At 48.0% G+C, this 24,803-nt stretch overlaps 11 protein-coding genes across 11 annotated transcripts; 6 read left to right on the forward strand and 5 right to left on the reverse strand.

Moving 5' to 3' along the window:
* Positions 1 to 623: 623 nt before the first annotated feature.
* On the forward strand, positions 624 to 1,170 carry FSUBG_7572 (small secreted protein; the record flags this gene model as incomplete). Its single annotated transcript, XM_036685891.1, has 2 exons — positions 624 to 923; positions 976 to 1,170. The coding sequence occupies 2 exons, from the start codon at positions 624 to 626 to the stop codon at positions 1,168 to 1,170; spliced, it is 495 nt and encodes a 164-aa protein (XP_036536893.1).
* A 345-nt stretch (positions 1,171 to 1,515) lies between these two features.
* On the forward strand, positions 1,516 to 2,343 carry FSUBG_7573 (endo-1 4-beta-xylanase B; the record flags this gene model as incomplete). The annotated part of the gene is made up of 1 exon (XM_036685892.1): positions 1,516 to 2,343. The coding sequence occupies one exon, from the start codon at positions 1,516 to 1,518 to the stop codon at positions 2,341 to 2,343; it is 828 nt and encodes a 275-aa protein (XP_036536894.1).
* Positions 2,344 to 2,422: 79 nt separating this feature from the next.
* On the reverse strand, positions 2,423 to 2,964 carry FSUBG_7574 (uncharacterized protein; the record flags this gene model as incomplete). The annotated part of the gene is made up of 2 exons (XM_036685893.1): positions 2,423 to 2,711; positions 2,777 to 2,964. The coding sequence occupies 2 exons, from the start codon at positions 2,962 to 2,964 to the stop codon at positions 2,423 to 2,425; spliced, it is 477 nt and encodes a 158-aa protein (XP_036536895.1).
* Positions 2,965 to 3,537: 573 nt separating this feature from the next.
* Positions 3,538 to 5,243, reverse strand: FSUBG_7575 (pisatin demethylase cytochrome P450; the record flags this gene model as incomplete). The annotated part of the gene is made up of 4 exons (XM_036685894.1): positions 3,538 to 3,633; positions 3,683 to 4,471; positions 4,523 to 4,877; positions 4,927 to 5,243. The coding sequence occupies 4 exons, from the start codon at positions 5,241 to 5,243 to the stop codon at positions 3,538 to 3,540; spliced, it is 1,557 nt and encodes a 518-aa protein (XP_036536896.1).
* A 3,210-nt stretch (positions 5,244 to 8,453) lies between these two features.
* On the forward strand, positions 8,454 to 9,266 carry FSUBG_7576 (alanyl-tRNA synthetase; the record flags this gene model as incomplete). Its single annotated transcript, XM_036685895.1, has 1 exon — positions 8,454 to 9,266. One exon carries the CDS (start codon positions 8,454 to 8,456, stop codon positions 9,264 to 9,266), a length of 813 nt encoding a protein of 270 aa, XP_036536897.1.
* Positions 9,267 to 10,126: 860 nt separating this feature from the next.
* Positions 10,127 to 10,876, reverse strand: FSUBG_7577 (cutinase 3; the record flags this gene model as incomplete). The annotated part of the gene is made up of 2 exons (XM_036685896.1): positions 10,127 to 10,624; positions 10,682 to 10,876. 2 exons carry the CDS (start codon positions 10,874 to 10,876, stop codon positions 10,127 to 10,129), a joined length of 693 nt encoding a protein of 230 aa, XP_036536898.1.
* Positions 10,877 to 12,805: 1,929 nt separating this feature from the next.
* Positions 12,806 to 13,390, reverse strand: FSUBG_7578 (aromatic aminotransferase; the record flags this gene model as incomplete). The annotated part of the gene is made up of 1 exon (XM_036685897.1): positions 12,806 to 13,390. The coding sequence occupies one exon, from the start codon at positions 13,388 to 13,390 to the stop codon at positions 12,806 to 12,808; it is 585 nt and encodes a 194-aa protein (XP_036536899.1).
* Positions 13,391 to 15,391: 2,001 nt separating this feature from the next.
* FSUBG_7579 (uncharacterized protein) lies at positions 15,392 to 17,928 on the forward strand (the record flags this gene model as incomplete). The annotated part of the gene is made up of 3 exons (XM_036685898.1): positions 15,392 to 16,980; positions 17,033 to 17,376; positions 17,435 to 17,928. 3 exons carry the CDS (start codon positions 15,392 to 15,394, stop codon positions 17,926 to 17,928), a joined length of 2,427 nt encoding a protein of 808 aa, XP_036536900.1.
* Positions 17,929 to 19,226: 1,298 nt separating this feature from the next.
* FSUBG_7580 (peptide transporter) lies at positions 19,227 to 21,771 on the forward strand (the record flags this gene model as incomplete). The annotated part of the gene is made up of 5 exons (XM_036685900.1): positions 19,227 to 19,464; positions 19,518 to 20,032; positions 20,079 to 20,970; positions 21,020 to 21,188; positions 21,237 to 21,771. The coding sequence occupies 5 exons, from the start codon at positions 19,227 to 19,229 to the stop codon at positions 21,769 to 21,771; spliced, it is 2,349 nt and encodes a 782-aa protein (XP_036536901.1).
* Positions 21,772 to 22,332: 561 nt separating this feature from the next.
* On the reverse strand, positions 22,333 to 22,708 carry FSUBG_7581 (uncharacterized protein; the record flags this gene model as incomplete). Its single annotated transcript, XM_036685901.1, has 2 exons — positions 22,333 to 22,566; positions 22,619 to 22,708. 2 exons carry the CDS (start codon positions 22,706 to 22,708, stop codon positions 22,333 to 22,335), a joined length of 324 nt encoding a protein of 107 aa, XP_036536902.1.
* Positions 22,709 to 23,670: 962 nt separating this feature from the next.
* FSUBG_7582 (uncharacterized protein) lies at positions 23,671 to 24,663 on the forward strand (the record flags this gene model as incomplete). The annotated part of the gene is made up of 4 exons (XM_036685902.1): positions 23,671 to 23,911; positions 23,987 to 24,115; positions 24,175 to 24,296; positions 24,367 to 24,663. 4 exons carry the CDS (start codon positions 23,671 to 23,673, stop codon positions 24,661 to 24,663), a joined length of 789 nt encoding a protein of 262 aa, XP_036536903.1.
* Positions 24,664 to 24,803: the final 140 nt, after the last annotated feature.

A 24,803-nucleotide genomic window follows, 5' to 3' on the forward strand; every position in this document is an offset into this window, starting at 1 on the left:
ACAATAAATATAATTACCTTCAAAGCACACATTTAGACTTAAAACTCTTTCACGACTTGGGATGAACTCATGGAGCGAATCTGAGGCGGTAGATTGTCTCAATTGCGATCTGAGGCACGATGAAACCATGCGCGCCACTTAGGACACCCCTGGTCTCCTTAGCATATGGAGCAACGCCAAGGATGAATTGCGACATTGGCCCAGATCTAACATTTGACGTTTCCGCCAGCCGATGAACTATAGCGATGATCAACTGGGGCTCTTACGGATCACCGCCCATCCGGTCTTCAATCCTACTCCTCTGCAGCGCGAGTATGATCACCATCGAGGATATTCTGTTTTACCACAGCGCTTACACCCCAGAATAGGTTCATCCTGAAGATGAAGCATAAAATTACTCCGTGAGAAACGTCTCATGCTCACTTAGCGCCAATGAGAGTCTCTTCTGTGATGTTTCTGTCGCATACAAAGACTCGATAACACTGCCACTTATTCCAACTTCAGTCTTGATATCACAAACTCAATTCACTTTCACTTCTTACAGCTGGTCTGTTCTCTTGCACTCACACCCTCCACCACTTCAACATCCGTCCTCTTCCGTGCATCACATCTCAAACGCAAACATGAAGTTCACTTCTTTCCTTCTTGGCTTCGCCGCCACTGCTATCGCCAGCCCCATCAGCAAGCGCGCTGTTTTCAGTCAGACAACATACGACGATCTCTCCATCAGCGGTGGCACCGCAGGCAACGCCCAGCAAGAGGCTCTACAGAAGCTTGGCGGTCTACCAACCGACCTATCAACAGTTGAAAAGTCTGACTTGGACTTCCTCAACAGCGTCAACCAGATCGCGAATGATGCTGAGGATGAGGCCTTCAACCCTGCTATCGACGCAGCTTCTGGCGAAGCGGCCGATGCTCTTCAGGTAAGTTTCTCCATCGAATCACAATAGATAAATAATGCTAACAGCTTTTCAGCGTGGAAAGATTAAGAACAAGGTCTTGAAGTTGACTGCTACTATTCTCAAGCTTCAGGCTCAGCAAGCGCAGGGTGAAGATGTCTCTGATTCGCTGGCGGAGGAGAACAAGAAGTTGCAGAACAACATTTCGCAGGACAAGGATGAAGCTGGAAAGGCTTCGACGTTCCTTGCTTTTGATGCGACAACAAGCTAAGAGGTTTGAGTAATGGAGACGGGGAAATTGGCGTCAGCAGTGTAATAGGCAAGCCTACAAAGTGTATCAAATAATTCAAACATATTCAGATCAAGGAAACAAACTCGCAAGCATTTTCAGAGTTATTAGAGAGGCGAGGCAAGCATGTAAGGCTCCAAGTGTGCTTGTGGAGAGGACGGTACCATCTGAAACCCCAACCCCCAATGTTCGGCATCTCGGTTGGATGTTCCCGCGAGGCCAAATCTACCAACTCCACCCGTAACCCCACGATCATACATCATATCTTCTCTATGTAGAATATTGTCTTCGATTTCTCTAACACCATTAGATTCTTATCAACTCACCATGCTTGACTCAGATCAATCCTGGCCTTTATGGGGCAATGACTCTCTCGACGGAGCATTCGATCTCGACACCCCCGGCGATAACGCCGTCGTGACCAAGGTCAATCGCCCTTTCTTATTCGGCTATCGTCCTCCAAAACCAAACGGCCGCGGTATCCTCATTCTCGGTGGCGGAGGATATGTACAACTCATGGCCGGTCGCGAAGGCGTCGCCGTCGCAAAATGGCTCAACAGTCTTGGATTCTACGCATTCGTCCTGGTGCACCGCTTCCCGAATAACGAAACAGGTGCCCAAGCTCCGTTGGATGATGGAAGGAGGGCTCTTAAGATCATGGTTGAGAGTGGACTTGCGCCAAAGGGGATCAGCATCTGTGGCCTCTCATCGGGCGGTCATCTCGGCGCTGCTCTTCTGGCAGAATATCCTCAAGTCTGGACATCGCCAGATCCCGAAATGCCTCAGATCGAGTTTGCTGTATTGGGTTACGGGCCTATTTCGACGAATGCAGCTGGCCGTACGATTATTGAGAACAAACCTCCTCTTCCGCCAAAGGAAAAGCAAGAACTGTATGATATCGTACAGCCAGATGTTCAGCTTCGATCTCCTGCGCCGCCCGTTTTCATCGTTTACTCTAACAACGACCCAGTTGTACCCGTCGTCAACGCATATCGCTTAGCAGAGGGCTTTACGAAGGGTGGAGCACCTGTTGAGTTACATGTCTTCGCTGATGCGCCTCACGGATTTGCGCTGGATAGCCCCAAGGAGTTGCCGGTATCAAAGTGGCCCGCTATGTGCGAGGCGTGGCTGAAACAGAACAATTGGATAGAATGAATATTGAACTCCCAGAGCGCAAGGCTATCATTGGCCTTCATGTTATCAACCCCAAACGCCCAGCAAACAAAGATAGCTTTTAAAACAATTTCTTCACCTTCTCACTTCTCTGCTCGTCCTCGCCCCATCTGTCCTCCCAGAGATCTGATGCCACATACTGCCATCCCATAGGCGCACCACCCATTCCCCAACGAGTTTTCATTTCGCTGAGAGTAACTGGGTTCACAAGTTCGTAAAGCTCCAGGATCGGATAACCGTACTTGGACTCCTTGAGTCCAGCGTTGAAGTCTTCATTGCCAATACCAAAAGGCTCGGTCGGCACAGAACCTGGCTCGTGGCGGGTGTTTGGTGGAATCACTGCGATGTGTCTATTGATTAGTTAGTTAGATTATTCTGATCTCTGGTAAGGGCATTGTTGGTGTGCTGGACGTACGTGATTGATGAGCGACCGCCTCCACTGCCAGTTTCGTAAAGCCAGAGGCGCGAGACACAGTCCTTCAGACGATACTTGCGATACTCATGGTTCTTTTCTCGGCTGATGATATTGGCCAAGTGTTCAGGCTTGATGGCCAGTAAGACGTCCGTTTCAACTCGCTCGGCGCGGGTCTTTGATGGTGGCATTGTTCTCAGCGTGGTACGTACTTGCTGATGAGGGAATGTGGAGAAGCATACCTCAGAAATTGGAGGCAGCTCTTATCTTATCAGGTTCGGAGTGTCTGCTCCGAGCCAAGGTGAACTTAATCGTCATGGCCAATTCCTGATCAAAAGTTAAAGCTTCTGACATATTTACGAGATATATCGTGCCAACGCACTAAAAAATTACAACTAGAGGCAAAAAAACATACAACACCGGGGATTCGCTGGTCGTCACCGACCCAACTACTAATCCAGCGCTTCGCAGCTTGACTATGGGAGAGCAGACGGGATCCCGTATTTTCTACGAGCTATGGTCGTATGTATCATTGATAGTTACTGCGAGCCACTATAGAGATAGACGTCGAACACTACCGCTTGGTAGAAGGATCTCATGTTCATATAGCATCGAATGAATGGGGAAATTCCTTACTTCCATAGCTGTTCAACCTTGTCTCTCGTCTGGAAGAAATGATACTTTATGCTTCCGCCTAAGCCTCACATTAAAGTTACTCTGCTTCACGAACCATGCTGGATTAAAGTCAGTATCAAGAAAGTATATCACAGGGCGGGGCTTGCAGATGTGTGAGAGAGCTCAGATAGGTGAAGCTTACCGTTGTTCAGATGCCATGTGTTATCAGCCGACGGGAACTCAAGCTAGATCCAAAGTCTCAGTAAGGGCACGTCAATCGACACTGATACTTACCTCATATCGTCTCAAAAGAGCAGGAACCATCTTGTACATCTCCAACAAACTGATGTTCTTCCCAATGCAAGTCCTCGAACCCGCACCAAATGCAAACATGTAGTTCTCCATTCGCCTCTTCTGTTCACTCGAAGCTTCAATCCACCTCGATGGTCTCCATCGATCTGCATCATGGCCGAAGATATCCTTGTTGCGATGAAGAACCCAAGCGTTTACTCCAACGATGGTACCACCTGGGATACGGTGACCGTCGACTTCAAGACCTCGTGCGGGGACAATACGCTCTAGCATGAGACCTGCAGCGGGATGACATCGAAGAGCCTCTTTGACAACAGCGTTGAGGAACGGAAGGTCTCGAACTTCATTCCAGCTAACAAGGCCATCTTCACGGGCAAACCGGCCAGATTTCTCTTCCTCTGCGAGCTCAGACATTAAAGTTTTCATATCGTCTGGGTTCTTCATGAGATAATAGAAGATAGCTCGGAAAGTAATCGCCGTGGTATCAGAGCCTGCAAACATATTTGCTACAGTGAGTGCGAGCACTCGATCGTTGTTCATGAACTCTGGGTCTTTCTGATTGGCTTCGAGGAAGCGCGAGAGAAAGTCTCTTCGGCCATTGTCTTGGTCGAACTTCATGTCGCCGAGCTTCTCCGGATCAACTCGAGCGAGCATTCGATTGCGGGCGAATATCGCGACGGGTGAGGATGAGTTGGTGAAACCCCATTTTGTAAGCTGTAGTCTCAGTGGGTTCTTGAGGAGTAAGCTATCGAGGATCGGCAGTTGTCCGACCTACGTGGGCGTCAGATTAGTAGACCCAGTCAAGGTTGTTGTTATACATACAGGTGCTGCATAGTTGAGCAACCATTCGAGATTTCCAATAATGTTGTCCACGTCTTTTCCACGGTCCACGAAGCCTAGTCTCTTGGAGTACGTTAGCTCCCCGATGACATCGAAGGCATAGTACTGCAGCCATGTTCCAAAGTCAAGGACGTCGTTCTGGTTGGCATATCGCTGGTCAAGTTGTTTAAAGAACTCGGTGGTCGTTGAGTCGACGAAGGGCTCGAACTGAACGAGAGTGCTCATGGCATAGGCATTCGATACAGAACGTCGAAGTTGCGAATGGAACTTTTCATCTTGTGAGGTGAAGAGCGTGATGAGTCTCTTGCCGCTCTTGTTGAGGGTCTGCTGCACCGGGCTACCGCTTGTCAGCCTAGGCAACTCTTCTCATCGCCCTCGTGACTTACTAGAAATCTGACTTGGTATATCCCGAGTTGTGAGCGTAGATCGTCTGGATGGCAGCTGGATCCGCGATCGAGACCGTGTTGGGTCCGAGTCTCACGACGCTGCCGTATTTATCATGCAGAGCAATCTGTGTCACCTCTGGTCTTCTCCGATACACGTCGAGAAAGCGCCAGAGATCACTGAACGACGCCAAAGCTGGCCCGGGAACTCCGTTCAAGCCATTGCCATATTTATTGACGAGGAGCTTTGTCGCAAGGAGTCCGACAAGAGCAGCTGTTAGATACGTCCATGGGTGCTGAAGGAAGAGATCCAGGATCATTGTGGGTGCTAAGCAGGTGCCGTGATCCTTATCTGTGACGTGGTAAAACATCTTCAGTGGTCGATCCACTGCTTTTAACACCCTTCTACCCCGCGTGATTCATGGCGAGTGGTTTCGCAAGGTCAACGGCACTTACCAAGGTATCGGAAGTTTCCATGCGGGGTAATTTCCGAATAACATCACCAGAATATCGGTAACATTCCGATTTCACTCTTTCAAGCCCAGTTCTGTAGTATCTCTTGACTGAGAGCTCAGGCCACGGAGATGATTCGGGTTGTTTGGTAAGCTCCCCCGTCAATTGAACCCAAGGTCGGTAGGTATGTTACCGTGGATCTCTCCAGACATCTCATCCTCCACTGCTTGTATCAACGAGCCTGCCGAATCAGTCAGAGGCCATTGAACTAAAAGAAAAAGAGTAAATAGAGAGTATAAATAAATTATTTTACAATATAAACTACTAAACTACCTTTGTTTTTACAATTTGTAAACTCTTTCTTTATATTCCTAAAATTATATTCCTTCTTTCGGTCCATTCTTCAAATAGTATATCATGACAAGTCGGATCTGTTACTCCCAAGTCAACGGAAAAAAGGCCTATTCTGCGATAGCAGTCTGATTCAGCATTTTGAAGTACAATACCGCGAATTGTAGTTCTCTTTTCGTCCCAACAGAGACATATCACTTGGATAGGATATTTACTGCTGTAAAAGTTTTCCAGACCATAGTCAGGTATAACGGAGCATGAAATTGCGATGTTCTGTCCGTTTACGATGATATGTGTTAGATGATGGTAGAACTCTCGATTTCTGAGGTCAGGCAAGTATTCCTCTGGTATAATGCGCCCTTGGACGACAAGGAAGCCAGCTGTGACAGTACCATATTGAGATTGAGGATGTGATAATTTAATATCGTGATGCAGTACCTCAAATCCTTCATCGACAACACATGACCTTGTTGATATGTAGTTAAGGTTGCCATCTGGGATGGACGCCCAAGACCAAGACGGAGCAAAGTATCCTGCGGGTCGCATACGGGATCTACCGTCTTCATGCCACCACAGAAGATCAAGCCAGATGTGACTTTTCCAGCAACCTGCAATGTATTCGTCTTTAATGATGGTATTCAGACGTTCCGCAATACCTGCAAGCGCGGGAAGGCGGTCGTAAGGATCGGTTATTGAGCTGCGCATATAGCATAGAACTAGAGTGCTCCACAGTTGATGGGGCGAGACGGAATCAGCCTCAATAGAGGGAGACATTATTTCCTGAAACCTCTGTCGGCTCCAGTACGAAGTTGGTGTTGACAGAAATCCATCTGTTGGATTAATATCTGCCCAGCAGATCCATGTTGTTCTCAGCTCCCCGTAATCAAGAATTCTTGGAGAAAGAATGAACTCTTGGTATGCCCATGCGCGAAGACTCAGAGGATCAACGTAAGTTTGAGAAGAAGACTCCTCCACCAATACGACAGATCCTCTTCGGCCGTTCTTGGTCTCATATCAAAGACGAAAGCCAGGAGAGCGCCTGTATGCTCCGAAATGTGACCGTGGGTGCAGGAATCCTTCCTCAACACTCTTTGCTCTGCTAGCCATGATTGCGACGTACGAGTTTTCGTAAATCTTTGCCATCTCTCCAATTTCTGTAGCTTTATCCTCTGGATCGTCCTGTATAATGCATAGAGCATCAACCCATAGAAACCTAAGGCCAAGCTCGCCGCAAACACGGACTGCATCCTGCAACGTCTGTGGTAAAGTGCTTGTATCGAAGGAAAGTTGGCCATTCTTTACTCGAGCCTTGCTGAGAGTGATTCGTTGCTGGCCGCCCCAACAATACGATAAGATTGCGTAGGCAGCCGGGGAGTTTCTCTCGACAATCTCAATCCTTTTTCCCGAGTCGAATATCTTGATGATCCTGGTTGGCATGAATCCTTCAGATGGACTGACACAAGACTTATGGTTTTGGAAACATTCATGAGCCCATTTTCTTGCCAGACTAAAAGCGTATGGTGATGCGGGTAACAAGTTCGGAGGTCTTTGAGAGACTTCATCAGCTGTGCTACTTCCTGTCTAGGAGCATTAGTTAATGGCCCACGAAGACAATTGCGCGAGGTCCGACCTTGTTCTGTCATGTATGTAAAGTATGAATTCGATTCGTGATGGTTCTCTCCTGATAGTGTAACAACGATGGAGTTGGGCTCGGTGTCTCCCATAGCTGGAGGACCCCGATTGACAATGACATTGTCAGAGACTACTTCTTTACGAGAAGTGAACTTCAAAAAAAATGTACTCTGCAAAATCACATCCTAGATTAGCCATTTGCTTGAGTTCCGAGAGAGTGATCGGCTCTTGGTCTGGAGGCCACAATCTCCAATAATGATCACTCTTTGGGCCATCGATATGAATAAGGGGCTGTGGGTCGTTGCAATCTCGAATGAGAAATCTTTGCTTGCAGAGGAAGCATGAGTGAGCTTTTTCCTGAAAGCGAGTGCACATATTGAGTGGTGATAACTATTAGTGTAAGGAAAGTGAGATTGGTCTCACAAATCGCAAGGTGATTGAGACGTAGCATGTAGGCTCGAAGTGAGTGCCAAAGTCTCCACTGTTTTTTGTGAAGAGAAACATCTCAGCCGCACGGCGCGTATTGAAACAATTCACAGCCCTAGCTCAGCGGCAGTACAGCCTAGAGCGGTAAATGTTTGGCTCTACTCCGTAGATGTGTGAAAATATTCACTCCGTAGATGTCTCATCTTCCAATAGATATCGTACTGCGTGATAAATCATCAGGTTTCCACTCCCTGTCATGGTCCTGATGCCGAAATGGTGACTATCGTGAGATTCGTGACACGTACAGATAACGGACAAGGCAAGGCACTAAAGAATGGTTTCGTGGAGCTCTTCCGACGCACAGCCGCGTCAAACATAGCCACGTATTGACTAAGTTTCATAGCATTCATTCTATTTGTTACTTTTCGCTTCCAAAAGTGATGATAGAAGCAAATACCTTCTTCTCTAGGTTAGGCTGTCTTACACTACCAATTAGATAAGCGATAAGCTGCAAAGGCGCGCCCTGTGATTCACTGAATCCTCAGCACTAAACCCCGCGAGCTTTAGTGTTCGCCTCTCTCATTCGTTGAATTATCAGTTATTTCCTTCTTCACCCTCGCATATTTCCATCTCTCTCATCATCTTGAATTCTTCTTCACTCTCACAAAATGGCATCAGCAGCACGAACTGTGCTGACTTTCCAGCGCAATGCAAAGATTCATTCCTTACAAACACTGATCACGGCAATTCGACCATTTGGCAGCTTAGAGGCTGAGAATCGTGAGCTATTTAAGCAAGGCACCGATGAAGACTATGCCGTCGTTACAGAAGAGACAATATTTCACCCGCAAGGAGGAGGCCAGCCTTCAGATGTCGGGAAGATGACGGATGAAGCTGGGACTTCATTCATTGTTGCATCTGCTCGTATGGATGCTGTTCGCGATGGCCAGGTGTTGCATTTCGGAAGATTCGGCTCAGACAAGAAGTTCACAGAAGGACACAGCGCCACGCAAGAAATTGACGTTGAGAAGCGTCTTCTCTACTCGCGATATCACACCGCCGGCCATGTTCTCGGTTCAGCAGTCAACCATCTCCTCAAAGACACAGTCGAGGGCTTTGAGGAGCTTAAAGCCTCTCACTTCCCCGACTCAGCATCATGCGAATTCCAAGGCCTCATTGACGGAAAGTACAAAGAGCCCATTCAGAAGAAAGTCGATGAATTTTTAGCGGCCAAGATGCCTGTTGAGATTGACTGGTGGGACGCCGAGGAGTTTCGCAAGAATGGTCTTGAACACCTTACACCAGACGCAAGCTTCTTAGGACCTGGAGAGACAAAGTTTCGTGTCGTGAGAATTGTTGGAGCGGAGGTTTATCCATGCGGTGGAACGCATGTAGACACTACGGATCTGTGTGGTGAGACGACGGTTAAGAAGATTGCGAGGAGTAAGGGAAAGTCAAAGGTCAGCTATTTGGTGAAATGAGGCTGTAGAGTATAGACATCATAGACGAGACAATGCCTAAAAATAGACCACGTATTCGGAATACATAAAGCCGACACTGTTCTCCGACCTGAGATCTTCGGATCAAGACACCGAGGGGTGTTTTCTCATATGATTACGCTTATTCTTCTTGAACCCTTGAGCGTGCGGCAACAACCTAATTTCCAGATCAGTCAATTCGATATGAAATGAGAAGTGGCTCGATGCTACAGTGGCTTTCGCCAAGTTATCAAATAATACGACCCCACCATCGATGCAATGATGCTAATGAAAATAAGAAAAGTGCAATCCCACGCAAAAGCTGATTCCTCCAATGTGAGAGCTTTGTCGCAAGTCAAGTCAGATCTCACAGTTATCGAACAAGTACTTTCTCATAAGTGTACCTATCATGCTTGGCAATTCCCCCACTGTCAGATGTATCGTCACATGGGACCTACCATATGCAATGCGTGCATGGCAACCCCTGCAGCATGGAACCCCTGGCCGGCACCTCAGACACTTCCGATACAACATACAGGGGACAAGATGGGACGAAACCGCCAATTGCGATGTGGCTTGCTCGTAATGATCCATGCTCTGAGAATGTGATATATCGAATGTCATCTTTTCTCGGCGGTCATCTTGCGTCATGATAATGGTCAGCAACTTGCCACGGCAGTTCACAGCCCCGGCAAGAAGCTTTTTGCAAGTCAATGCGATTGCGCTATCGTATTGAGTCTCAGTGTCCATGGTCACTAAAGCCATTCCTCCATGAAGTAGATACAAACAAAACTAATGAAAACCGTAAACCTCATAAAATACAAGAACAGGCCAGCCTATTCCTTCGCCCTCCATCAATTCACTTAGGCGGCTCCAGCAGCATCAGCCTTCTGGATCAAGAACTCAGGAGCTGCGCCGGAAGCAGCACTCTGGTAGGCCAAGTGAGGAGCAGCAACGATGAGAGAGCCAGTGCAGACAAGATCACCGGGGTTGCAAAAGACCTTGGTACGGTCCTCGGGGTAGCTGGGGATCTTTCCGCGGTTCTGGAGGTTCTTGGTGTATCCGAAGAGAACGACTCCAGCAATCTTCTCACGAATTCCGGCATCGACGTCGGTAACACTAGCGGCGGCGAGAGCAGCACCCTGGCTATAACCTCCAGCGAGGAGGACAGCATCAGGACACTTCTGGTTAGCGTCGTTGAAGTGGCCCAGCATCTCACGGATGGCAGCGCTAGAAGTTCCACGAGGAAGAGCGTTGTCACCGAGAGTAGCACGGTAAGCACCGCCAACACCCTGGATCCAGACACCGTTCTTGCCGTACTTGGCCTCGAGCTTTGAAGCAACGCGGGGACCGAGAGTTCCCTTAATAAAAGAGTTAGTTATGATCTGTCACTTGGGAGAGTTGGTGGGGGTACTAACAAGGTTGCCGGATTCGGTGGAGCCGCGAGCGAAGATGAAGATGACGCCAGGGCACGAACCGCTGTTGCCGTTGGCAAGATCGTTGCGGGTGATGCTGCCGCCTAACTGGCGAGCCTCGAGGGCAGCGGCATCCTGACCAGCGGGAAGAGCAGAGGCGGTAGCAGCGAGAAGAGTAGAGATGATGGAGAACTTCATTTTGGCGGTTGCGGCGAAGAAGAATCGAAGACAGATGAGTTGGATATGAAAGAAAGGCTGTTGAGTGAGTGAGTGACAGAGAGGCTTGGTTTCAATCTATCAGCATCGAGGCCATCGCAGGTATTTATCTTAAATGTCCAACAAAACATCCATCTTCCGTGCTTTCGCAAGTCTAACGCTTTTGGAATGACTTGGAGTACAGACGATAAATCACTTTTCGGCCACCATCAGCAAAGATCAAAGCAACCTCTACTGTCTCCCGGAAACAAATTAAAAGCACACACCAACCAAACCCGTTCGTTCACAAACCTATCACCATGCATCCCACCAATCTCAACTCCCGAGTCATGCAAGAAGCCCTTGTCTGCCGCCGCCAAAACCAGTAGTCTGTTCGCAAGCCCTCATCAAAAGAGGAAATGAGCCCCGTTACGCCAAGTCAAGACCAACTCCACTGATCATCGAAACAGAGCAATATGGCAGTATGAAACGGCGCCCTATGACCACGTTGTTGGAAACCTAAGCTTACCGACTGGACTGGTGTGCGCCGCTTTGACAGTTGCTTTTGTGGAGAGGAACCTGAAACCACAGAGTTGGTGGCCTCAGGAGGGTGATGGTGGCAGTGCGCATTTATTCCCGGTTTCATACTAAAACTCGCTAACGTGGTCAGCCCATACCGATTCGAGTTTGATTGAAGAATGACCTCGGTTCGGTAAGTTCCATACGCGCTATTTGGACAAGTGCAAGGTTGTATTGGCTGGTTAAGGGCCAGATTTGCGGGTAGTTCAGCGCTAGAGCATTGAAAACAGGCTCCCTTGTTGACGGGAATTTGGGTTTTCGATAGATTGCCGTCGTCGACAAGGTCATGGTGACTTTGACTTCTAGTTTCAGTCTAACAGGTTTTAGCGCTCTCGTATTATAGTTAAAACTGGCTTGTTTGATCCCTTGGGCTTGGACAGGTGAGGCCTTCTTGACTCGGTATGAACTGATGATCATCGTGTGCTCGGACACTAGAAGATGTCAAGAACGCTCGAGCTGGTTGTCGTTCCGATAGCGGAATATGTTTAAAAGTATGCCTAATTTTGTTTTTGGGAGAACGGCGCCGGTGAGATATTGGTGCAGTTGGGACACCCTCTTGAATCGACATGAAGTGTCTAGTCTACGGACTTCAGCGTCTTTAGATTGATGATCATTCCGGTTTCCGAACATCGCCAAGATCAATGATCGCGAGAAAGACCGTATTGGCTCTAGACGGACTAGACTGACTTGTCTCACCACCCACCTTGATCACCAAGCCGAAGACAGTACCGAGGCTCGTCAGCATCAACGCCAGTTTCAGGGGAAGTAATATAGAATCTCAGAACCAGCTTCAAGTTAATGACCTCTCGTTCCGAGCCGAGGTTCATGAATAGATTAATCCAACACCATCTTCATTCTCCAACTCACCACCAGTTCAACCTTACCGAGGCCTATCCTCAGATAAATGAAGACGACTCTGTTCCATCACCATCTTGATCAACGCCAGGATCCATCGTTATACTGGGTCACAACCTTCGGGATCCTTAGCTCCGTAGTCACTAAAGTTTAGTCTCAGCTCCCACCTGACTGGTACCGAGGTCTATCACCTTTGAGGTAAGGTCATCCCAGCCTTCAGGTTCCAAGTACCTTGCGAAGGATCACAGTGGTGTGAACCCCGCAAACTGAATCCAAGGTGAACCAATTGGGCCGGTCTCACTTAGCTCAGCCATCATATCTCAATTCGCGACAATTGCCATTCGAAGGTTAGTGAATTACATGCTTAATTCATTGTCATATTCTAAATTCTGCAAGCCTATGGACGATTTCCTGATATAGAATGTTTTCTGTTCAACGATACAGCTAAATGGGTTTCGAATGCAGCCCCAGAACGCAAGCCTCAGAAAGAAGTCGCAATTATGCAGCACCTCCTCGAATTCCCCGATCCGGATTCGGGAATTTCAAATCCTGTGAGCTTCGAGTCACTTTCGTTGAAAATTCTATGTTGCTAGCTTCACAAGCCGAGGTAATCTTTCTTCTCCATTCATTCCCATCAACTTGGTGTGATCCCCCAAACCGGTCAATAACTACCTTCCTCAGGAGAGGAAATGCCCGAGCCGATATGTTGATCGAATCCACAACCTCATCATGTACCAGCGAAGATGCGCTGCCCATAAGACCAAACTCCTTAATGGATTCTGGAAGCATCCGGTAGATCCTTGGTGTAGACAGAACACCCTGCTGCCACCGGCGACGCAGTATGCGGGTGTTGATGTACAATGTCTCAAGGACCTTCATCTCTGAGAGATCTTGGATCACTACCGGATAATCGATGCCATGAGCATAAAAGTCGAGTGTGATGTGTTTAAGCGTATCGCTTCTCAACATCAAGACATCCTCAATTTTGTACGAGACACCTTGTCGTAGAGTTGCGATACCAGGGCCTTGCCAATACTCTGGTGCACCGATCCGGAACGTTTGTAGTTTTGGGAAGCCACGCATGATTGCCTCCAGCCGACTGATGTGAATTATGGACGATCTCAGTATAAGCTGGTTGACATTGTCGTGACAAAAGGCTATCTCTGACTCTTTTATCGCGTACGGTACATCCAATCCGACCAGTTCGAGACTTTCCAGCTGAGGAGCTGCGTCCAGCAGACCAACCAGACTGTCGAGGTTGCCAGCTGGGAAACACCTTGAGACGGTAATAATAAGTTGTTTCAAATTCGGAAAATGTCCAGCCGGGATCGACAAGAACTTCCGGTCGGTAGAGAAACAAATCTCAAGCCTCTTGACCTTTGGTATCAAAAAGATAACAACAGAAAAGAGGCAATCAATGGCAAACTCGGTATTTCCCACGGTTTCTCCGAAAAGGCATGTTGCTTCTTCTGATGTCCGAAACCGAAACAAGGGGTTTCTCTGAGCAACGTCGGATAGATAGGTTCGATACCTTTTGTCGCAGTTTGACAAAAAGTCAAAATAGTAATGATGTTGGCGAATGAAACTTCGGATCATCGACGAATCCGCACAGAGCTCCCGGACATGTTGACCAATAGTTGGTGTTCGGCCAATGGTGTCAATGAACCCAAAGAAATCGTGCCCTATCGGTCGATGATACAAGTGCGGCTGGGCAATACGCCTTAGTTCCTTGCATGTCAGAGATAAGGCCAATAGACACTCTCTATCCTGGATCAGTTTCGGTTCTCCGTCACAAAAGAAGTATCGAGTAGAGGTTTTCTGGCTGCAGTAGGGACAGAACTGCTGGCATACTAAATTGATGATCTCGTCAGGCAAAGAGAAAAGAGGGGTGAAAGAGGGCGTCGCCATGGCTGTTTGAGGATACGAAGAGGAGAGAAATGGTTTGTGAGGATGGATATCAATTTGATTCTTTTATAATAGACAGCAAACAATGGAGGTAATGGCATTTAAAGTTAAAATGGATAAGCTTTTGTTGTTGATTGGACACATTAAACTGATTACTATCTGCCTGAAGCTGAGTCAATTTGGTTACAACTGCTATTGTGATCAGTAAAATTTGTTTAAAACCTTTTTAATCTTACAGTTGGTCTCTGACTTTCGATCTAAGGTAAAATGGCAAAGATGATAAGACCCCCCTTCAATCACCTCTGTAGCATAATACTTGACAATCTAGTCTATATTATGCATTACTCTTATATAGACAAATATCGGTCGTATTGCTCTGGGAATACACATAGTCTTCGAAGGCTTTGCTTCTAGAATCCCCCAAACACAGGGTAAGTCGTCTGAGAAAAACACTACGTCACGAAACCGCCGCACCCAAACTCAGCCAATCACGAACGAGAGAAGCTATGAGGCCCATCAGTCAGCAGAAAAGTCTCTAGATCAATGACCTCTCTGTTCTATTTCGATCCGGGTCATCTAAAACCCCGGCCGCCCGAGCCTCCCGTTACAGCACCAAAATCTCACTGCATAACCAGCCTCGCTCTCCTAACTAAGAGCGGGAATTTGGGGGCCATCAATTTAAACCAGGGGCAGTGACAAAATCCTCCTCGCCTCTCTCCCATCGATACTAAAAGACTGCCATTTTATTTCTGTCGTATGGAATGTAGTGAAACTCCGAATGACCCCATCACATTAACCGAAGCCCTCTTACTGGCCTTCTCCTCCCGACACTGATCCTTCGGCGCAGCCACGACGGTATGGGATAAGATATTCTCTGCAAGAAGTAAAAAAAGAAATCGGATGACGAAATACCAATGATACCTTATCGAAACCTGGAAGAAGGACACTTCTTCAGATTACAAATGCATTCTCTCTCTAAGCCTACTTTGAATAACTGATCCTCCGGAGGATTCTCATGGTCCCCATAAGGCTGGCCGCAAAAGCTCGTAACCGAGCTGTCGCGTGTTTTTGTTTGACAAGAGATCCACGCGTTTGATTGGCAGGGCTGACTGATCTGTCTGCCTTGGATAACGCCCAAATTTCTCCGCATCAGCCCCCTTCGCTGGTGAGCCATTCACCATGGGCTGCTTTAGTCGCTTTTCGGGATGGAAACTCACAGCTGTGTACCTCACAATTCTCGTGAGTACGCTCACGACGCTCCTCTTCGTCACGCTTTTCGTGTCGCTGTTTGGGCTGAAGCGTGACGATGAAGATGATGCGGTTACCAGTGGGAGGGATGCGGGTGATGCGCTGGGCCAGAGTGTTTTGTACAAGGGGAATTGCGATACTACTGCCAAAGCGAACTTGTGGATTCATTTGCTCATCAATATTGTGAGCACTGGCATTTTGGCGTCGTCCAACTTCTTCATGCAAGGACTCGTAGCGCCGACGAGAGCTGAAGTCGACGCCGCGCATCGTTCGGGTCATTGGTTAGAGATTGGCGTTCAATCTCTCAAGAACTTTCGCTTTCTTGGCTGGCGAAAAGTTCTTTTCTGGACTCTCTTTTCCATGAGCTCTGTCCCACTTCATCTCGTCTTCAACGGTTGCGTGCTCGAGAGTAAAGGCACCAATGGCTTCACAGTCATGATCGGCTCTCCAGAACTCACCCAAGGAGGCTGGAAGGGACTTCCCTCAATCACAGCAGCCTACTACGATAGACTGAACTACAGCGATCAATCACAGGGCCTAGGTAACGCCGAATCTCTGGAGAAGCTAAAGCCCATTAATGACTCTTTCGTGGTCAACCAGACGAGTGGAAACTGGGTTGAAATGGCGCTGCCTGATTGTATCCATCGATATAACAACCCCGAACAAGCCTTGACACATTGGCGACATTTGATGATGATAATTTACGACTTTAACGACGTATACCGAAATGAAACAGTTGGTTGGAAACGAGCTGATGTACTGATGAACACAACAAACACGACCGATCTCAACGTCAGGAATCCTCTCTGGTCAGTGGACGCATTTACACGCACCGGAAGGTCATCTCAGGCGAGCAGTGATACAAATCGGTACATGTCAGACCCTGAGCCCAGCTATCTGGTGTCCGCTCCACCAGATGAATATGGCAAAACTTCGCCAATGCAGCGCTCTTACATGAACGTCTACGGAACATGGGATTTGCAAGGCACGCGCAATATCTTTGACCCACAATCTGGCGCCATCATCACAGACCCGAGAGTTTTCAAGACCAAGTATCGTGTTATGCAGGTTGATCGGTGTTACTCGGAGGAGTACGAGGCGCCGTGTAGATTGAGCATAGCGAACAGTCTCTTGCTCATTGTCTGCATCATGTGTCTCTTCAAGACCGTTCTGTGCCTTTTGGTTCTGAAGCTTCGTGTTTGGGGGAACGAGAATCCGCTTATGACGCCGGGAGATGCGATTGCGTCGTTTATTTCGAGACCGGATGAGGAGACGAGGGGGATGTGTACGTTGACCATGGAGGATCTGAGAAAGACAACAAAACCTACACAGACGAGATTGGGGGAGACGGATCAGAATTACAAATGGCTGCAGGGTCCCAGGCAGTGGCAGAACAACTCACTACGAAGGTTTGGAAAGGCTGTTCCAAGAAACATCTGGGTGCTATCATCCCTGCTCATTGGATGTTCTCTCATCGTCGCTTCGGTCATGCTGAGCATCGCCATCCGGGGTCAATCTCTGTAAGTCAGCCTCCCTCTATCAGTACGCATGCAAGACCTAACCCCATCACAGGAGCAATTCCAAATTCATGCACGCGCCGCAGAACGAAGACGTGAGGGACAACACTCTAGATAACCTTCCTCTCATCTCACTCACCATGGTTGCCAACACGCCGCAGCTTATCCTCTCCATCTGCTACCTCGCATACAACGGCCTCTTCACACGCATGCTAGCTGAGTTTGAATGGTCAAAGTACAGTGTTGCTTTTCGTTCGCTGCGCGTCACGGACCCGCGGGGCTCGCAGAACGCGACATATCGTCTTCAGCTTCCTTATCGGTTCTCCATCCCTTTGATCATTATTAGTATTGGGCTCCACTGGATCTACTCCAACTGCATTTACGTGAGCAATTACGAAGGTAAGCATCTGTTCCTAAAACAGTTAGCTATCCAGATTAAAGTGCTGACACACCATAGCATACGCGCCAGGATATCCGTATAGCAGAACCGTCACTGTCGGTCTCCAGTTCTCATCCAAGGCTATCTTGGTCGGTCTCCTGATATCGATCGGTGTTGCCATCACGCCACTCTTCCTCGCCTTCGTCAAACTGCCAGGCGTGATGGTTATCGCAGGCGCAAACTCGGCAGTTATATCAGCAGCCTGCCACTACCCCTCTACAAAACTCAAATCCCTTAGCCGCGCAACGTCAAAGATGAGCATGAGGAGCAACGAGTACGACAGTATGAGCGCTCGACTGATAGGCGACGAAGAAGCAGAAGAACTTAAAGACGTGTCGAGGCGAAAGATCAAATGGGGAAGGATGTCGATGGGCAAGAGTGATGAGAGCTCAGTCGGACATCTCGGCTTCGGTACGGAGGAGCTTGCTATCGAGAAGCCAGTAGAAGGAGAGTATTACAGTGGCGTGAAAGACGTCTATGACGAAGGATTGAGGAGAATGCGGGTGTTGTAATGATAACAGAAGTTCTGGGTGGAATCCTTCTGATCGATTGTACTACTACGTTGCACGCAGGATAAAATCGGTGGCGAATGGCCTATTAGATAGATTCTTGTACATAAAATATTCATTTCCACGATCATCACTGGCTGGTTTGCCTCCTTGTCCACAGAAATTGGTGGCTGCATTCTTTATGACAGATTTGGAAGTATTGAAGGTTATAACACGATGGATTGAGAAATGACCTTCCCCACGAACGTTAACCTAAGGCTATTCTTATCGTGGCATGGGGTCGTGATGGATAAGGAAACCGGCAAACCGGCATCGGCGTCTAATAAGTCGCCCGCATCCAAAACAGAAGTTCCTCAGCTTCGATGGCGCACTAGAACACGTTGGTGTTGTATCGAGCGGCCGATCTAGCAACGGGACGCCGATAGCCGTATTTCCATATCTGTGCCACCTCTTGAGCGCGAGTGGCTTATCTCTCGCCTCTTTATACGAGCCGTTGGAGGTTAGCGGTTCTATTCCCGTGCAAGACCCGCGTCAGCACATGAGTGAGTAAAAATCTCACGCTTTTCTCATAATATGACAGCGTATCATTTGCGAAATTACAAGCTTAAGCATATGAAACCCCCCAGGATTGCTAATATCAACGATTAATATGTACAATGCCATCGGCACTTGACGTGTCTCCCGGCTAACTCGGCGATAGATGGCTTGATAGACCAGGGTCTGAAAATGGGACTGACTGCCCAATCCAGCGCGACCTCGGCTGATCTAGCCAGTCTGGGCAGGTCACCTCGCACGAATGCCGATTTACCAGGACCTTTTGTTGCTAACTCGCACCCAAAGACGCGTGATCTTGCGGGGAAGGGGGCAAAGGTGCTGTTAGTAGGGGACATGTCACTGGCTTGCGATTCTTGGTTGATATCGCATGGGGCGAGTCGCAGTGTCGCATGTCTTGCAGTCGAGTCGAGTCGATAACAGATACGAAATGAGTCCGGGCTGTACCAACCGAACCGCAAATAACTTCGGGAACAAGAGAGGAACTTTTGGCAGATTGGGTCCTTTTGAAAAGTTCCTTCCTGTGCCATTGTGTTGGGTTTTGCCGTCCTATCCAGTACGATAGCGTGCCGAAAACCCGGAATGCCTTTGATGGTCTAGCACGACTTTATTGTAGTATTGGCGATGATCATCTTGGTGTTTTAGATCAATTGAGTACAAAACATGTTGCATCGCCCTGCCAAGACTTGGGTTTCATCGACATCCTTTCTTCTCCATGCTTATGTTTTAATTCCTTTGTTAACGCTACAATGAGTATCTCTGAGAAGGAGACCAAGCCGGAGAGCCCTTCTCCCAAGGCGGATATCTATCCTGCCGATGAGAAGAGGGGTCTTCCTCAGGATGACAAGCATCTTCATGATATTGAGATCATGTCATCTGATAAGGTGAACCAGCCTCTTGAGACGGCTGAAGATATCGTCACACATGTCATTCAGGTCGACGATGACCCTACCATGAACCCATGGACGATTCGCATGTTTGCCGTTGGTTAGTAAACTACCTACTCTTGAGCTGTAATGTAATGTGCTGATGGGCCATAGGTATTGGACTGTCGGCCTTTGGTGCTGTCCTCCAAGAAATCATGTACTTCAAGCCCCAAGTCGTCTACGTCTCCGTTATGTTCTTGACCGTCCTCGCTGAAACGCTCGGTACCGGTCTCGCGCACATCATCCCACGCTGGGGTCGCATCGGTCGTCTTCTCAACCCCGGTCCCTGGAACAGAAAGGAACATACCGCCGCCGTCCTCATGGCCTCAGCTGCTTCAGTCTCAGCCCTGTCCACCGAAGCCTTGACTGTCCAGAAGCTCTGGTATGGTGGATACCCCTCCGTGGCAGCCGGTATCTTCATCACGCTGTCGTCTCAGCTCATCGGATATGGTGTCGCTGGTATGATGAGGAGTGTTCTGCTTTACCCCACCAAGATGCTGTACCCCGCCAACCTTCCCATTACGACTGTCATGGAGACTCTGCATAAGCCCAAGTCAGAGACCAGGAAGAGATTCCAAGTTTTCTGGATTGTCTTTGTTGCCATCTTTTGCTGGGAGTGGTTCCCCGAGGTAAGTGCACCAACTCAAGCTCGCCAAGCCATGCTAACAATAGTAGTACATCTTCCCTCTCCTCTCCGCTGTCTCCGTCTTCTGCCTTGCCGACCGCCACAACCCCGTCTTCACAAACCTCTTTGGTGGCTCTCAAGGTAACGAAGGAATGGGCTTCTTGAGCATCTGCTTCGATTGGAACTACATCGCTGGCTTCGGTTCACCCCTCTGGATGCCCCTTCAGACACTCTTCAACAGTTATCTCGGTTACATCGGTGGTATCGCTCTGTCCATGGGTCTCTACTACGGAAACTACTGGCGCGCAAAGGACTTCCCCTTCATGGCCCAGCTCCTCTACGACGGAGCTTCCAACACTACCACCCACATTCCCTACAACGAGACTTCCATCATGAACCCCGATTTCACCGTCAACAACGATCTCGTCGACCAGCAGGGTCTTCCTTACTTGACTGCCACGTATATCAACTATCTAATCACCTCCAACGCTGGTCTCACTGCCACAATCGTGCATATGCTCCTCTGGAACTATGCCGAAGTCAGCCTGGGATGGAAATGGATTACATTGGCCAAAATCAAGCAGCTTCTTAGCCCTGGGACATACAAGTTCTGGCAGCATGTCGGTACCCGCACCGAGGAAGAGAAGCAAAAGCTCCGCGACGACCCAACCATCGATCCCCATTACAAGCTCATGCTCGACTACGACGAGGTTCCCAACAGTTGGTACTTCGTAATTCTTCTCGCTAGCATCATCATTGGAATCTCTTGCTTGTATGCCATGAAGTCGACTCTCCCGTGGTGGGGTTTCATCTTGGCCATCCTCTTCCTCATAGTGATAATGGTTTTCTTTGGGGCTCAATATGCCATCACTGGTTTCGGTTTCAACCTTCAGCCCATCTTCCAGATGTTGGCTGGCTACATGTTCCCTGGTCGCCCTCTTGGTAAGAGTATCCCAATCACCTGCATTGCCAGCAATACTAACCCTCTTAGCCAACATGTACTTCACTTCATACACTTATAACGCTTTCAGCCAGGGAACACTCCTCCTTCGTGACCTGAAGCTCGCCCAGCAGAACAAGCTCTCTCCCAAGGCCACTTTCACTACTCAGGTCATTGGTTGCATTCTTGGTGCCCTCCTCAACTATGTTATGATGATCAGGTAAGACTCTATCGGCAATGATATGAACTTGAAGCTAACTATGTGTAGCATTGTTGACAACCAGGCTACCATCCTCATGTCAGCCGAAGGTACCAACGTCTGGAGTGGTGCGCAGGTCCAGCAGTTCAACACCCTTGCCATTGCCTGGTCCATCGCCCCCAAGATGTTCTCCATCGGCGCTCGCTACGAATGGGTCACCATCGCCTACCTCATCGGCTTCGCTGCTCCCCTCCCCTTCTACTTCGCTCACAAGTTCTTCCCTCACATCCGAATCTTCTCCTACCTCAACATCCCCATCATCCTCTGGTACCTCGGTTACCTCTTTGTCGGACTCAACGCCTCAGTCACCAGCTACTTCATCCTCGGTGCCTTTGGTCAGTTCTACCTCCGACGATACCGCCCTGAGTGGTTCGTGAAGTGGAACTACCTGATCTCTGCCGCTCTTGATGGTGGTACTCAGGTCATGGTCTTTATTGCGACTTTTGCTGTCTTCGGTGGCTCCGGAAAGGCGGTTGCCTTCCCAGCATGGGCAGGAAACAAGGTCGATAACTTTGACTACTGCGCCTTCAACGCGAACAGTTAAGCAAGGTTCGAGATTTAGTAAATAGTGGCTGTGGAGTCGTCGATATATAGAATAGTCAATACAAAACTTAGTATTACAACCAGTCTTTCTAAGTGGCATATTCAACGCCGTATTTAGATAGTGACACTTTCGTTTCCACGTTGATTTGTAAGACGGTAATGTCTAGCTGTTGACTTCGAGACAAGAGAAAAAGTTCCACTCAAGAGAGAAACGCCGTTCCCAGAACTTACTGGACTAACTCGACTTGAGTGCACCGACGGTTGTCTAATCCTTCTATGTAGCGAATCATATGAGGTTGCCAGTTTCCACCTGTCATAACAGACCAGGCAATATAGTAGTTGCTTAACTAACTGTCTGGTAATGCTGCTAGTGAGAGAACTCTCGACCACTGTCGCTGAAAGCCTGAAGTCCAAGACAATAATATATGTAGGTATATATGTAGGAAGCAAGACTGCAAGGACAATGCGTCCTTTTCTTTCTTAAAATGAGACTTATAGCTGCAGTCCTCCAACTAGACATAGATGACAAGATTGTCTCATACCAAGAAGCTAAGGCCGTCTTTTAAGACTTGTCGGCAACTAACCAGCCTGCTCTGCCCGGCTCTGCAACATCGTCGCTTCGACGCCTGTCTTCTACCAGCCAACCAGCCCTACCTGGTTCTGCAACATCATCACTTCGACGTTTGTCTTCAACCAACCATCCGGCTCTGCCTGGCTCTGCCTGATCTTCACTTCGGCGTCTGTCTTCGACCAGCCAACCTGCTCTACCCGGCTCTGCAACGTCCTCAGCACGAGCCTTGACGTATTAGCAACTATGATGAATATATGTTATTTACTTGAATAAATACCTCGATAGTCCCTGGGGAACGACTTCCCAACGGAGAACCCAAGGCCTGGGCTGCAAAGGCAATAAGAGTAAGGCTGTTTGTGATTTTCATCTTGGAGATATCGGAGAAAGGTTTGAGGGTTTTCTGGTAGGAAGCTAAGATGGGCGAAATTGTTGTGGTAAGACTGGATTCTGATATATGAAGTGCTGGACGCTGTAGGCTCTTTATACTTCTCGCCAGCTGATCTAGTCTTATAGTTACTTGAGGTAGAAGCAACATTTTCAAGGATCCTACTATCAAACCAACACAATAACTTGCTAACCCATGCACCATACCTTTGCCGGGCGTCCGAATCTTCAGGCTAATCATGGTAAGCTGGCTGGGACATGATATCCCCCTAGCAGAAGTTCTCAAAACGTGCTACCACTACGGAACAGGGGGATAGTCAGAGAAGCAAAAGCACCTCCTAAGCGAGGTTCTCTTTTGGCAATCACCAGGCACTTATGAAGAAGGATGAGCGGTGTCCTTGATAGAAACTGAAACGCAACATAGGATTCCAAGTGACCTTCCTAGAAAGGATTAATCATTGATACAGGTCATGTAGAAGATTGAACCGCCCTATAAAGCGCTTACTTCACGAAACCTAGTAAGACTAAATATGTGGTTATATTTAATTCTTTCGATAGAACATTTTGCACAGACCATCCTGACGCTTACCAGAGAACCAATTGGTCCTCATAGTACTACAATATTAGAACATCTATACCCCATGAAAAGGCATATTGTATGCTGTTTTCGCGACGTGCTCGGAAGTGGTATCGGCTATTCGGCGTATTTTGTGGACCAACTAAGCAAGGTACGATGTCAGCATCTTCAACCAACATGCATATGACGGCTACACGGCCCATTGTGTCAACCAACATACAATCCTGACGGCTGTTCGGCTCGTACGCGAGCCCAATTGTCCCTGGGCTATTTGATAAATTTCGTATGGTATAGCTAATCCTCCTTAATAACCTGGATACTGACCCCGTTCCCAAGGTCTTTCTCAAGCTCAACTCCAAGTTATCATCATGAGTCAGTCCAAGGTTGATGACTCTGACCTAGTCAACGATGCTCTCAGTAACGAGGAAGAACTATTCATACCCAAATTTGGCAATGCAGTTCAGACCAAAAAGAAACACGGAACCCTCCATTGCCTTCTCTATTTATGCATTCTTTTCATTATTGCCTTAGTGTGCTTGAGCACATATTTGGCCCTATCTCTCAAGGAGTCGAATCGTAGTAATGCCACGTTTGAGGATCAAGTTTACTGTAAGTATGAACAATTCAGTGACATCTTTCTTGAGGTGAAGCTTTGGGAAAGAACGATAAATAAACTTCTCGCAGCCCCCGTTGAGAAACTTGTGAAATACAAGAACCTAGTGTTTACCACCGGCTTCGGGTCTGAGAGAACACCTTACCAGGGACCGCCTACCCCCGAGAGAGATGCATTGTGGGATGATTTGTATCTGAAGTGTAAGTTGAGCTTCGACTTCCCAGTATACAGATGTCAACTCAAATGTTTCTCTCTGAAGTTGGCGTCAGCCGAATTCCCCGCGACTCGGCTGCTAAGTTGATAAATAAGACAATTCCAATACCCGGCGAGCCAGGACAATATGTCATTGAGTTGAACGTTTTCCATCAGCTACATTGCTTGGTAAGGTGACACAAAAACATCGATGAGTTCGATGATACCCCCAACACGACGGAGCTCTAACACAGCCCAGAACATGATCCGCAAAAGGCTTTATATCGAAGACGGAAAATACGATCCCAACCATAAGCTGACTGGGATCGAACATCTGGAGCATTGTTATGATGCTTTACGACAGAGTCTTATGTGTTCTGCTGATATCACCCCACTTCCATGGGTCTGGAGTGACAAGGCACAAGAAGCAAAGGAGGTTGCTCGAGTCACGCATACCTGCCGTGACTTCGATATTTTAAGAGACTGGGCTAGAGAACATGCCGTGCATCATTTCGATAAGAAGACGCATGCACATGATAACCTTGATGATCACTAGTAAATGGATATACAAGCCCATTTGATCTGTTGTCACAGCATGTCGCAGATGCGTTGTCAGAAACACCATGTATACCATAATCGCAACACCTACCAAATCGTGAAGTTTGCCAGATGTATATTTAATACTCCTGGCATCGA

Source organism: Fusarium subglutinans (assembly GCF_013396075.1).
Source record: "Fusarium subglutinans strain NRRL 66333 chromosome Unknown NRRL66333_c0000098, whole genome shotgun sequence".
NCBI classification, from domain to species: Eukaryota; Fungi; Ascomycota; class Sordariomycetes; order Hypocreales; family Nectriaceae; genus Fusarium; species Fusarium subglutinans.